The sequence below is a fragment of the Drosophila montana genome, unplaced genomic scaffold, assembly GCF_035044405.1.
Source record: "Drosophila montana isolate Dmon_TW-CO22-7 unplaced genomic scaffold, ASM3504440v1 contig_3848_1, whole genome shotgun sequence".
NCBI lineage: Eukaryota > Metazoa > Arthropoda > Insecta > Diptera > Drosophilidae > Drosophila > Drosophila montana.
Window position 1 is genome coordinate 4,333,722 of NW_026998720.1, and position 12,942 is coordinate 4,346,663.

The following is a 12,942-nucleotide window of genomic DNA, read 5'->3' on the forward strand; positions in this document are numbered from 1 at the left end:
TATTCTTGATTTTTGTTGTCTGCGTTCTAGTTGATTGTCTAGTTGATAGTGCAGTTCTCAAAGGAAATAATGAGATGAACACATGTGAAATCGTGCTACTATAAAAAATTCTATAAATCGAGAAATTACTCTGACTTCTGCAGCTATGCAGTAGTCAGCTATTCATGATATATCTGTTGACTTTTTATCTTTCAATGACATAACAAAGAAATCGCTTATCATTCCTCTCCATGGATAGGCAATAAATCTGATGACGAAAACTAGAAAGGTATTTCCAAATTGATAGCTTTTCTCATAGAGCAAACTGCAGAGTATCTGAGTAACATGACCCTTAAGGTCCTTTTTATACCCTGAACCCATTGGTAAAAGGGGTATTATGTATTTGTGCAAATGTATGTAACAGGACGAAGAAAGTATCTCCGACCCCATTCAATATATATATTCTTGATCAGCATCAATAGCCGAATCGATCTAGCCATGTCCGTCTATCTGTCTGTTCGTCTGTCAGTATGTATGAAGGATCTCAGAACCTATAAGAGCTAGAGACTTGAGCTGTAGGTCTTCCTAGTCCCCGCGCAGATCGAGTTTATTTCCGATAGTCGATAACTTGCCCCGTTTCCAAGTAATCGATAAAAATCGATATCGTAATCCTGTTTTTTGAGCAATTTCGGCAAATAATATGAGCTAGAGTCACCAAACTTGACATTTAGCTTCTAGTATAGTATATATGTATCAGGTATCTTTCATTTTATACCTATCGCCTGTCGGAAGAAGAGGGTTCAGGGTATCCCCTCCCGACGAGAACCTCTTGTTATAAATTCATATTGTCTATTTAACCAAGTGACTTCTGGGGTCCTCACCCTACCTTTTACGCTCTTCCTTAAATTCTCGGTATTTTCTCACTTAAGCGTAATAATTATGACAAGGATGTGAAGTTGTGCCTTGCATGTAAGGGTATATCTTCCTGTAATCTATTACAAGAAGAGTATGTAATCTATTACAAGAAGAGTTGAATGCCTAGTGGATGTCACGTTCAACTCTTAAATATATACTATTATAAATTATTCACGGTATTTTATTTCTATAAAAAACTCTCCCCCAAACCATTTTTGCATTTAACAACTTAGCACCCGAGCATGACCCTCTTTACATCTCTAGTGCGTCCTATTCTTGATTTTGATTCTTAATCGTTTCATCAATACAGAATTTAATTTGTACAAAAATAGTTCTTTTTATTTTCCCTCCGTGGACTAAACTGGAATGCTAGTGTTCCGTTGCCATCATATTTTCTTAGTCTTTTAAGCAGTCGTAGAATTATGCTTGGTGGAATATTAATTGAAATACTAATCGCAGCGAAAGCGATTCCACCGGGCGGACCCGGTTCTGTGCTAATTATCCTTCTCTTTCTCGCATTTAGAACTTATTAGCAATAAGAACACCTTAGTCCGTAGAGTATAAGCTGCAGGACTTCGTTTCGTGCGATATGCGATGATTTTTAAACAAAATATTTTCATATACTCTGCGTGCTCTTCAAAACGAAATAAAGAATGTATCATTTGCCCTAATTTTTAGTGGCAATTGCTGGTCAATTTTTTATGGTAATCGAATTTGTGTGGAACGACTACAGTACAATTTTTGTGATAAAATATAAATTTTGGTTGGTGGTCTATATAGTTACATATCTTATTTCGTATTGAAAACGAGTTAAGATATATAATCAAATTTATATATTCTACTTCGTTTGCAAAACGAAATAAAATAGGCCCTATTTTGTATACCTAACTTCGGAATAGAATACTTCCCTACTTTACTTCCATTTATAATATTTCATGGTGCCGAGAATTCATCAAGCCCTTCCATTTCAAATAACGGAGTTATAAGTTAATAGCGCGTTTTGTTACCGACTACATGCCCTTTTTTATGCACGGAAATGTGTACCAGTGCTCGTCAATTCCAAGCTCCTCGCTATCCTCCAGTGAACAGGGCAGCGTATGATTAGTTGTCTCCGGCAGCAGCAGGCTCAAGCAGGCGGACAGCAAAGTGAGCACAACCAAAATAATTTCCGGAAGCGGCGAGAACGTAGCATTCACGTTAAGAACATAGGCACAAATCAATTGGACCACTCTGCCAAAAATATCTACAGCGGCATCTCCCTGGCCACGCACACATGTTGGCAACAGCTCCACAGCGTACAAAGAGGCCGTGTTAAAGGCAACGTTACAAAAACAAATCCCAGTCAATGAAAACATTATCTGTAATGTGCTGGCTGTGGGAGAGTGTACAGAAAGTGCACATAATTAATAAAAAATAAATTTAACTAACAAAAATGTGAAAAGGTAAAGTTAAAATTTTGTATACCCTTGCAGAGGGTATTATAATTTCGTCTCGAAATATGTAACGCATAGAAGGAGACATCTCCGACCCTATAAAGTGAATATATTCTTGATCAGTCTCAACAGTCGAGTGAATATAGCCATACCAGTCTGTCTGCTTCTATGCGAACTATTCTCTCAATTTAAAAACTATCGTCATTGACTTAGCAGGAGCCCCTCTTTCTGTTGCACGCAGTACATATATCGGAACCGGCTGGATCGGACTACTAGATCATATAGCTGCCATAGGAACGATCGGTCGAAAAGTATGTTCTTGTTTGAAAAACTTTTTTTCATCAAGATATCTTGACCACAATCGGCATTTCCAAGTTTTACTATGCTCCTCATATATATACTGAATCCTATCAATATCGGACTACTAAATCATATAGCTGCCATGGGAACGATCGGTCGAAAAGAAGGTCCTGGTATGGAAACTTTTGTTTTTAATTTTTATTAAGATAAGTTGACCAAACTCGGGATTTATAAGTTCCACTATGATCGTCATATGTATTTAAAATCTTCTCAACATCGGGCCTCTATATGATATAGCTGCCATGGGAAATATTGGTGGAAAGTTAGGTTCTTATATGGAGAAATATTCTCTCATCTCATCTCAGCTTCACAAAGGAAAAACAGCTTGGGCCGATAAAATTTGGTTGACACGATGCACATATTACATATTCAAACTTTGGCAAAAAACTGATGATCGATGGAGATTGGAAATGCATGGCCGGGGAATATTGATCAGCAGCTTGATCAGCTACAGACCTAACCTCAGTACACAGTAAACAAGTATGTATACATACATTTTGGATAGGTGGATGGTCAGCTTTAGGTTTTTTTTTCCGACAAAGCATATGTTCTTCAAGTTCTTTAAGTTGTGAGAACGCAATGGAACCAGGTTTATTTTTTCTCTAAATATTATAAAAATCAAGCTAAATAGTAGCATTTTGTAGTGAGTCGTGACTCATCTAACAATATATATTATCTGAAATCGGAACCTGATCTTCAGTACGAATAACTAAGACAATGATTAAATACCTTTGACTTACTGCGATCAGTGGTGGAAGCGCCATCAAATAGACCGATGTTCGTCATCAAGGTAAAAAAGCAACAGCAGATTAGCGATGTGGCAATCATTGCCTTGCGTCCGATGATATCTTGAAAAGCTAAGGCTATCAGCCAAGCAGGCAGAATTGTGGTGTTTCCAATCGATCTCCAAGCAAAGTACGAAAACCTACTACTAGTATATAGTTTACGTGTGATGATAAAGTGAGAAAAGGAAATGACGGCCCTATGTGGATAAGCGGATGAGGGCGTAGAAACAACAGATTGCTGCGAATTTGTGATTCAACTTTCTACTTACATTTCGAACGCCAATATTAAAAGGATGCGGCGTAGGCGCTGCGTCCTGAAGAGGTGCAGCAGATTTGGGTCGATCTTATTATTTTGCTGACTTAATTTGCAGTTCATAATGAATTCTTCATAAACGCTGTCTTCTATTTGGTGACCATTGATCTTAGCCACACGCCTCAGGGACGCTACAGCCTGGTTATATTTTCGCCTTGAGATCAGCCATTGTACGCTTTCCGGCACAATGAAATAAAAGAAGGGCACTATTATTAATGGGATCGAGCTGAAAAGTAGGAAACTACGCCAGGTGCCCAATAGCAGGCTCATCCAAGGTGCACTTATCGCGCCCAAGCAGTAAAAGATGCCGACAGTGATACTCAGGCAAATTGTGCGCAAAGAAGGACGTATATGTTCCACAACTGCTTAGTGATTGTTGATTACATTAAATAAAAACTAAAGCCATTATCCTTCTACTCACGCAAAATGTACATCATTGAATAGTTGGTGTCAGTGGCGAAGCCATTAATAATTCGAAATATACAAAAAGTGAACAGACTGGTACCAAAGATTGTCAAAAAGTTGCCAACCATTGAAATGAGATTGGCCAAAATAAGAGCGGGCAGCCGACCCACTCTGTCCCCCATATAGCCCAGAACAAGGGTGCCTAACAAGGAACCCAAAGAGTACAGTGCGCTTCCCACGTTCAGTTTCCACATATCATCGCATATCCAGTCGGTTTCACTGACGAAACTATGATAGCCCATGTATGACTCATATTTGTAGTGTTTGCAAGAGCTATAGTTAGTCGAATTAGTTTGCAGTGGATGGCAGTTGGATATATTTGGTGGTGCTGCCCCCGAGTCTAGACCATCAGCACACCTGGGCGTTATTGACAGGCGTTAAGTATACGCCACGTTATAAGTATAGTCCTTATACATACCAAAAGATTGGCACATAAGTGATTATCGTTTCAGATTCGTAATGCATGGCCAAGATCACATTAAGCAGACTAGTGAGTATTAGTATGATCAGCTGCATCCGACCAAAATCGCCGCATTTTTCCAAGATTTTGTCCACTTCCAACATTTTGTTATTTATCTTTCAAGCACTTGCTGCATTTACACTCGCTGTGTACCTTTGACACGAACAGGAACTTCCCAGAACTTCCCAGAGTACCGCTGCACTTGTGGCACTTGCATCGCATCTCACTTTGTTTAATTTGTATATTCACTTAATTACTACAGTCATTTAAAGCTTTGAGTTAGCGGTAAGTCTCAGCTTCCTGAAAAACAATTTTATAATTTTGATTTGATAGATTTAACAGAGAATTGTCTGTGTGTGCTATAATGCTAGTTAGATAATATTAAAAACATAGCCATGCATGAAGGCAACTGAAACGCGTTCTGGATATGCGAACAAATGTTTGTCGAGCGAGTAAAGACTCAAAGCTGTTCGAGTTGCAGACAAAAAATTTATTCGGTCCACTCGACGAGTTCAATCGAAGCACGAGAAAGTAACAATATCTTTGGAAAGCCGAAAATTTAATGCCTTTGTAGACATTTCCCAAATGCTACGTTTGTTGAAATATCTTTGGAAACAGCCATCTTGTATTCATATTTAGCCAAGCGTCAGATTTATAGTTATCTTGATGAAACTTGGCACCGGTTCGTATTTTTCCTGCAAACATTTTTAATGTCTATATAAATCAAACTTTTTGTCCTGACTGACTGACTTCAATAATTTCTAAATTCACTTCTCTTCAAATAGAAAATGCCTTCAAAATGATTATTTTTAGCTTTATGTAACACAGCAGTTAAACTATTAATGGTGTAATATTTATGTTAATAGGACGAGTAGATTTTAACTTTCCACGGGTGGAAAATGGGTGAAGGATTTATATCTAAAATGAGAAGAAAAGCAATTGGCATAGAATATTTATACCCTACCTTCATATATCGCATTTCATGGTGCTAAGGAGTTATCAAGCTCTTCCTAAAAAAAAAGGATAACTTAGTTGATACGAAATGCAACTTGCCACCTGCCGGAGCTAGTCTATTTACCGGCTGCGTGCGCTTCTTTATGCACCCAAATGTGTACCAATGCTCGTCAATGCCAAGCTTCTCGCCATCCTCCAATGAACAGGGCAGCGTGCGATTCAGTGTCTCCGGCAACAGCAAGCAAAAGCAGACACCCATCAAATTGAGGACGCCCAGAATGATTTCCGGCAACGGCAAGAAGACTGTAGGCACGTTCAAAATGTATTTTATGCATATTATGTACATAAGGAATGCATCATTGATAGCACCCAATGCCTGGCCACGCACACATGTTGGAATTAGCTCCATGGTATACTGGATATTTGAGTGGAAGGAAATGTGGCAAAGAATGCACCCAATTACGAAGAACGTGAATAGTACTGTGGGGGAAGAAAGTATGCATAGTTTTATTTGTGGGCAAGTATTGTAAGCGAAACTAAATAAAATATCCAAGAAAATTTGTTTGTTTTTAAATTGGTTTCATATTTTACTCATTGTCTAGAAGTAGAAGAAGGTATAATAATTCTGTCATGAAGACCATAAAAGTGCAAGTAAAATTAAAACACAAACATCTTCTTATTTCCAGTTCAGCTTTAAATATTAGTTTTCACTTACATACCGGTTAAGTTATTATTATCAATATAAAAAAATGAAGATCATCATAACTTTATATGTATATATTCGAAATTTATGCAGTAAATAAAGAAAAATTGTAATATATTCCTAATTCAATTTCAGTGTTTCATTAATAACGTAAATAGGGTGGGTTGGTTTTTCCAAATCGGTGAAAAATGAAAACTAATAAAATTTTTAAGCAAGAAAGAAACTAGTTCGCAACACAACTATTGGAACCTGTTCTTCAGCACAAACAACTACGTATATATAGTAAAATATATAAGACTTACAGCGAGTAGCAGCGTGTGAGACGAAGACGCTTGATAGTGAGAGGAGAAGGACAATAAGGAGCCGTATTGTCAAAGCCAAGGCCTTGCGTCCTATGCGATCTTTCAGGATAATTCCCGTCAAGCAAGCAGGCAGAATAGTAGTTGCGCGCAATGAGGACATTACAAACGGCGAAATCTCAAAACGACGCACATAATATACGATGAGTTTACAGTAGTAGGGAAGTACGATGCTATGTAGATGGGCGAATGAGGGTGTAGAAACAACAGATTGATACACATTAGCAAGTTCATTCGATCAGGTGTTTACTCACAATTCAAACAACATTATTAAAAAGGTTCGGCGTAGGCGCGGCGTCCTGAAGAGGTCAAGCAGATTTGCGTGTTTCTTCGTACTTTGCTGACTTAATTGACAGTCCTTAATGAATTCTTCAAAGACGCTGTCATCAATTTGGCGGCCATTAGTTTTAGCCACACGCTTTAGGGAGGCTATAGCCTCGTCATATTTCTGCCTTGAGATCAGCCATTGTACGCTCTCCGGCACAAAATAAAAAAAAATCGGCACCACAATTATTGACAGCATTTCGAGAAGCATGAAACGACGCCAAGAACCCAAGAGGATTGCTAACCAAGGTGTGCTTACCATGCCCAAAAAGAAAATGAAACCGAAGCAGATGTTCAGGCAAACGGTGCGCAAAGACGGACGCATATATTCCACAACTGCGAAATGATTGTCGATTAAATTAAACATTCTATAATGCTGTGATTGTTTTGCTTACTTAGAATGCGAATAATAAAAAAGTTGCTGTTAATGACGAAGCCGGTAATAAAACGAAATATACAAAAAAGTTCCAGACTCATGCCAAAGATTGTCAAAAAGTTGCCCAATATGGTTATGACATTGGCCAGAACAAGTATGGGCACCCGACCCATTCTATCTGCCAAATAGCCCATAACTAGATTGCCTATCAAGCTGCCCGCAAGGAACACGGAGTCTCCCCAGTTAATTTTCCAATATTCATCGCATATCCAGTTCATTTCACTGACGAAACTCTGATAGCCCATGTAATGCTCATAGTTGAACTTTTTGCAGGTACCAGAATTGGTTGAATTAGTGTACAATGGGTTGCAGTCGGAATATTTTGGTGGTGGTGCCCCCGAGTCCAGCCCATCAGCACACCTGGGTGTTATGGACAGAGGTTAAGTATACGCCATGTAATTAAGATTCTTATATATACTAGAGCCCTGCGTCGGTTAGTTCATGTGAATCAGGCTCGGATACTCAATCGACAGACTCGAGCTTTCGACTAATTAGCTGTGAAATGATCGAATAGACTTTATTCAAACATACGCACTACAAAACTAGTAGGTCGAACGCAACCAAAATAATTGAATTTAATGTGAACTAGATTAGCTCGAGCTAATAGTTTGATTAAGCTGAATTTTCGGTGTCGGGTATCCGAACCGGGTTTCGGTTGACTCGATGCAGGGCTCTATTACATACCAAAACTTGGGCACAGTATTAAGGATCGAGTACGATCGGAAATGCATGGCTGATAGTAGATTGATCAGAGAACAGAGTAACAGCATGATTAGCTGCTGCCGACTGAAATCGCCGCATTTTTCCAACATTATGTCGACTTCCAACATTCTGTTATGTAAGCAAGTGCTGTATATGTTAAGCAAGTGCTGCGTTCAATTCACCATACACGTTTGTCCAGAATAAAGAGACTTCCCAGAACTCGCTTCTAGTTAGTCAGTGCCCTCATCGTACCGCTGCACTTGTAGCATTTGCAACGCATTTCAATCTATTTCATGAAAAAACAAATTTTATAATTTAGGTTTGACAGATTTTGCAGAGACTGTCAGTGTGTGCATAATGCTTGTAAAATAAGATTAAAGAATATCAAGTGTATTACCACAAACTAGTGTAAGCGGGATGTCGTGTTCTTTTGATTATAGCTTACGAATGGGGCAAGGGCTCTTCTCACTCTCATACTACATACCATCGTTAATAGTTCACTTTACAATACATTACAATAACAAAATTACCACACAAGTAGATCTCCACATTTTGGTATGACTAGTCGATGTCCGTCCTTTCGTCTGTATATATGATCGCTTTGACATTAAAACAAGTAAGTGGCTCTTGTCGGGAGTTCTCGACTGGGGAACACCCTGAACCTTTTTCTAACAACACCAAATTCAGCTCGCGCTACACCCCCATTTGCTTCAGCAGTAATAGAAATTAATTTAAAAAGAGAAGTGTTTCCTTGATAGGTCTCGAACTCGTAACAGACCACACTACTTGCCGCCGCTCCTACTTAACAGCCACACCAATAATTGAATCCTGGTGAGAAAAAAACGAATTAAAATAGCAGCACAGAAAACAATACAATCGCAACTGCAATGCTGTTGATAGAATAGAATAAAGACGCGCATAAATGTGTGTGTGTACATGTATACAGAAATATTTGGAATTTGCGCTTGCTGCCCGCTGATACAAGCTGATACATTGGCAAGCCACGTGGCTGCAAGCGCAAGAATTTCTGTATATGTGTGCATACATTACAAATTTGATGGTTTAGTTCCTTTTTTTATGAGAGATATAATTTTTGGTAAGACTGAGAGGTATAATGCGGTGGCAAGTAATTCAATTCGCGAAATGAACTCTGTCGTGCAGAACGATGATCTGGTTGCCGGGATTCAGTCTGCCTGCATCTGGTGGCCCATTCGGGCACCCTGCAAATGACCTATCTACTGCTCTGCAAAGGCGCCAGGTCCCAGTTCTGTGTCAATATTGTTAACAGCGAATTGCGAACGGCTCTCTCTCTAATGTGCGCCGTCATGAATGATAAATGCAATATGCGTACGCAGTTCCTCCAATGCGGCGCCGATGTGACCATCAAGGGCCCCGATGGCATGACGACTCTCCATATTGCCGCAAACCTGGACAATCTGGAGGCTGCCGAACTTATTTTGGGAAGTTATCGAGGATCGCGCAACAATGCCAACTGTCTGAGCTATACTAATGCCCAGGATAATGTTGGTTGGACGGTCATGGTCTAGGTAACCGAGCAGGGACACATAGATATCGTTAGCCTGTTGATCAATCATGGTGCAGATCCGAACACGGATTTTCAACTTTAACTATATTTGTTAAACGGCATACTGGCTATAGGTTTAATTGAAGGGCATAAGTATACGTGAAATCCAAATTGCATCTCCTTCCGTTTTACTGATCACTGATATTGTCTTTCGATCGTGATTTAGCGTGTATATGTCGCTGACTACTCTACAAAAATAATTCACACAATTCGATTAAGATTCCACAGCACATCATCGTCGTCAACAGGCCTGCTGACATCGTTGGATTTTACTAAAGTAGTGAGTACTGTGTGAACTAAATAGAAAGGTAATAAGCCAAGCAAATAATATCAAGTGCATACCCTATGTAAATTAAACATATTATTTGAACCGCGGTTATAGTCAGCGGGTCTACTCCTAATCAGCCTTCGTAATTGCAGATGATTTCTTTTTGTTCAATCGTGCAGACCAGCTGTATAGTATTTTTGAAGTGTATTTTTGAAGTGTAATCTCGCTCTTGTATGCTTTTGCCCAGATTATGTTTAGTTTTATATCTCACCGTTATTTTTTTAACGCTATGTATAATGAAGCACTATCATGAATTTAAATAATCTTCGAGTACAATTATATGACAAAATGAAATCTTAATTTTCTTTGGGCACCTTAAGTAAATAACATCGCATATGAAGGGAAGTTGCCACGCCACTTCCCCTGAGCACGGTCGGAACCCGTAGACGGAATACGCTTCCAATGCACAACACGAGTGTTAGGCGAAATATGCCCAGCGTAACGGTCGTGTTCGTTACAAGCTCTTATAACTTAAGAGATTTGCTCAAAAAACAGGATTTCGCTATCGATTCTTATCGAAAACGGTGCAACGGTAATTATCGGTAATAAACTCGTACTGCGCATGCACTAAGAGAACCTACATACCCAGTCTCTAGCTCTTATAGGTTCTGAGATTCTCACATATACAGACAGACGAACATGGCTAGATCGAGTCGGCTTGCGATGCTGATCAAAAATATATATACTTTATGGGGTCGGAGATGCTTCCTTCTGCCTGTTACATACATTTGCACAAATACATTATACCCTGTTTACCCATTTTTAATGGGTTCAGGGTATAAAAAGCATCAGTCGCAGCGACGTTGCGCGCTGAGCGAAAATGAGGCTTCATACTGATCGTTCGGCTTTCGAGGCCGGCGTTCGACTGCCACTCTCAGCAGTCTTACTCTCTCTGGGCATAACAAAATGGTCACAGGCACCCATGGGGATCACTCGTTGCGATTTATCGTGATTCGATTATTCTGCTGTTTGACGTATCTATGCATTGTATGATTATTGCTAGAATTTAATTCTGATCAATTATCCCTTAAGCAGCCACAATAAATGGGGGAGGCATCCACGAAGGAAAATATTCTTAATCTAAATATACTATACGAGAGCTAACAAAACAAGTTTGGAGTATCAAGCTCTTATAATTTTCGATTTATTCATGGCATGTCATGTCTGAACATAGATTTCTCTCAAACAGATCAGGCAGATCAGGAAACTTTTGAAATTTTTTAATTGGTAAACTTTTTGTTAAGTAAATCTAACTGTAATTGATCATATAAATACATTGTTTGTATGCTAAAACTAACCTAGTGAGCGACTTTGATGATCATTTTAAAATCGTTTTGAAATTTCCTGACATAGTAACATTTATTATCATTCAAGACAACCACACGTTAAGACTTGTTGAATTCTTTGTCCTGGTCGGAGGTGGGTGGGTACAGAACAGGGTGAAGCCAACACCTTAAGTATCTTGAAAGTCCATCAGTCATACCACAGCTTGAAGATCTATTGAATGGCAATTTTGCTATTGTTATTGGCCTTACAGTGCAGTTGTTAATGATGGTGTGCAGTATAAGAATGAGAAGAACCCTTACCCCATCCGCAGGCTGTAGTAAGAAGAACACGTCCTCAAAATTGCCGCTATACACAATTTGGTGGTAATACCAAAGACAATATAAACATATATTGTCTTTGGTAATAGACTTGATATTCTTTAACACAACACGTGCTTGACATATATGTAAATAACACAATGTTGGAAGTGGACAAAATGTTGGAAAAATGCGGCGATTTCAGTCGGCAGCAGTTAATCTCTGATCAATCTACGAGTCAGGGAACCGAACCGCGTTTCAGAGAACAGAGTAACAGCATGATTAGCTGCTGCCGACTGAAATCGCCGCATTTTTCCAACATTTTGTCCACTTCCAACATTGTGTTATTTACATATATGTCAAGCACGTGCTGCATTCAATTCACCATACACCTTTGTCCAGAATAGAGAGTTCCCAAAACTCGCTTTTAGTTAGCCAGTGCCCTAACTCTATTTCAAGTAAAAACAAATTTAATATCTTTTGTTTGACAGATTTTACACAGAACAGCCAGTGTGTGCATAATGCTTGTAAAATAAGATTAAGGAATATCATGTGTATTACTACCATCTATATTTATAATTATATGATATTGTGCGGTAAAAAACAATTACCACACAAGTATGACTGATTGACTTTCAGAATACTAAAGTTGTTGGATCTATCCTTTTCTGTACCCACCCAACTCAGAGCAGGTCAATCTACTTTCCTATATCACATTTGGCACCGACAAAAAATGCAATAAGCCTTAAAAGGTGGTTACTTTTAGTATCCGAATCGGCTGGATCGGACCACTATATAATAAGCTGTCATATGAATATTTAGTCGTAAATTAAGTTCTTGCATAACGCAGCATTTATTGGTTTTTCTGGTCTCCTTTTATGCCTTATCTTATCTTATCAACATCGGTCTACTATAAATTATAGAACTATTGACAAAATCGATCGCATACGTTTTGCATTGCAAACGTTTCTAGATATTGAGATAAAAAAATATTGTGCAATAAAAACAGATCCCGACATTTTTATTCTTACAAATTGGAAAGAAGCGAATAATTTTAAACTTCTGCAGACATAAGACAAGCAAATACTTTGCATTCCATGTAACTATCGAAGGGATCTTTTCAATATCAGGAAACATTCTGAATCAACGTCGAACACATTTAATGAGTTGAAATTTGAATTCTTGTACAAAAATATAAACTAAACCAGCTGGTATATGAGTTTGAAACCGATCGGACGGTAAATCAATTAACCGCTGT

At 38.7% G+C, this 12,942-nt stretch overlaps 2 protein-coding genes and 1 long non-coding RNA gene across 6 annotated transcripts; all 3 read right to left on the reverse strand.

Moving 5' to 3' along the window:
- Positions 1-1,550: 1,550 nt before the first annotated feature.
- LOC135438590 (organic cation transporter-like protein) lies at positions 1,551-5,232 on the reverse strand. Of its 3 annotated transcripts, none has more exons than XM_064696953.1 (5): positions 4,669-5,220; positions 4,207-4,607; positions 3,742-4,147; positions 3,428-3,669; positions 1,551-2,266 (listed from the first exon to the last, which is right to left on the reverse strand). In XM_064696953.1, the coding sequence occupies exons 1-5, from the start codon at positions 4,812-4,814 to the stop codon at positions 1,905-1,907; spliced, it is 1,557 nt and encodes a 518-aa protein (XP_064553023.1). In that variant the 5' UTR covers positions 4,815-5,220; the 3' UTR covers positions 1,551-1,904. The 3 variants fall into 3 exon arrangements, with proteins under 3 accessions (XP_064553023.1, XP_064553024.1, XP_064553026.1); XM_064696954.1 differs by having other exon boundaries at positions 2,113-2,266; positions 3,417-3,669; positions 4,669-5,232; XM_064696956.1 differs by lacking the exon at positions 1,551-2,266 and adding an exon at positions 3,245-3,363 and having other exon boundaries at positions 4,669-5,232.
- On the reverse strand, positions 4,871-8,321 carry LOC135438589 (organic cation transporter protein-like). Of its 2 annotated transcripts, XM_064696951.1 has the most exons (7): positions 8,171-8,321; positions 7,446-7,846; positions 6,981-7,386; positions 6,670-6,899; positions 5,789-6,144; positions 5,675-5,720; positions 4,871-5,010 (listed from the first exon to the last, which is right to left on the reverse strand). In XM_064696951.1, exons 1-6 carry the CDS (start codon positions 8,314-8,316, stop codon positions 5,691-5,693), a joined length of 1,569 nt encoding a protein of 522 aa, XP_064553021.1. In that variant the 5' UTR covers positions 8,317-8,321; the 3' UTR covers positions 4,871-5,010; positions 5,675-5,690. The 2 variants fall into 2 exon arrangements, with proteins under 2 accessions (XP_064553021.1, XP_064553022.1); XM_064696952.1 differs by lacking the exon at positions 7,446-7,846 and having other exon boundaries at positions 8,171-8,303.
- A 3,120-nt stretch (positions 8,322-11,441) lies between these two features.
- On the reverse strand, positions 11,442-12,205 carry LOC135438534 (uncharacterized). Its single transcript, XR_010437894.1, has 2 exons — positions 11,688-12,205; positions 11,442-11,631 (listed from the first exon to the last, which is right to left on the reverse strand). It is a non-coding gene; the product is annotated as an uncharacterized LOC135438534 (long non-coding RNA).
- Positions 12,206-12,942: the final 737 nt, after the last annotated feature.

Bases quoted from the DNA above. Each gene is read 5' to 3' on its own strand.
- LOC135438590 (XM_064696953.1), bottom strand. From the start codon at position 4,814: ATGTTGGAAGTGGACAAAATCTTGGAAAAATGCGGCGATTTTGGTCGG. The intron at 4,148-4,206 runs GTGAGTAGAAGG...ATCACTAAGCAG, and splicing joins TTCAATGATGTACATTTTGC to TTGTGGAACATATACGTCCT. The intron at 3,670-3,741 runs GTAAGTAGAAAG...TTATCCACATAG, and splicing joins TTAATATTGGCGTTCGAAAT to GGCCGTCATTTCCTTTTCTC.
- LOC135438589 (XM_064696951.1), bottom strand. From the start codon at position 8,316: ATGTTGGAAGTCGACATAATGTTGGAAAAATGCGGCGATTTCAGTCGG. The intron at 7,847-8,170 runs GTATGTAATAGA...CATAACACCCAG, and splicing joins AATACTGTGCCCAAGTTTTG to GTGTGCTGATGGGCTGGACT. The intron at 6,900-6,980 runs GTGAGTAAACAC...CCATCTACATAG, and splicing joins TTAATAATGTTGTTTGAATT to CATCGTACTTCCCTACTACT.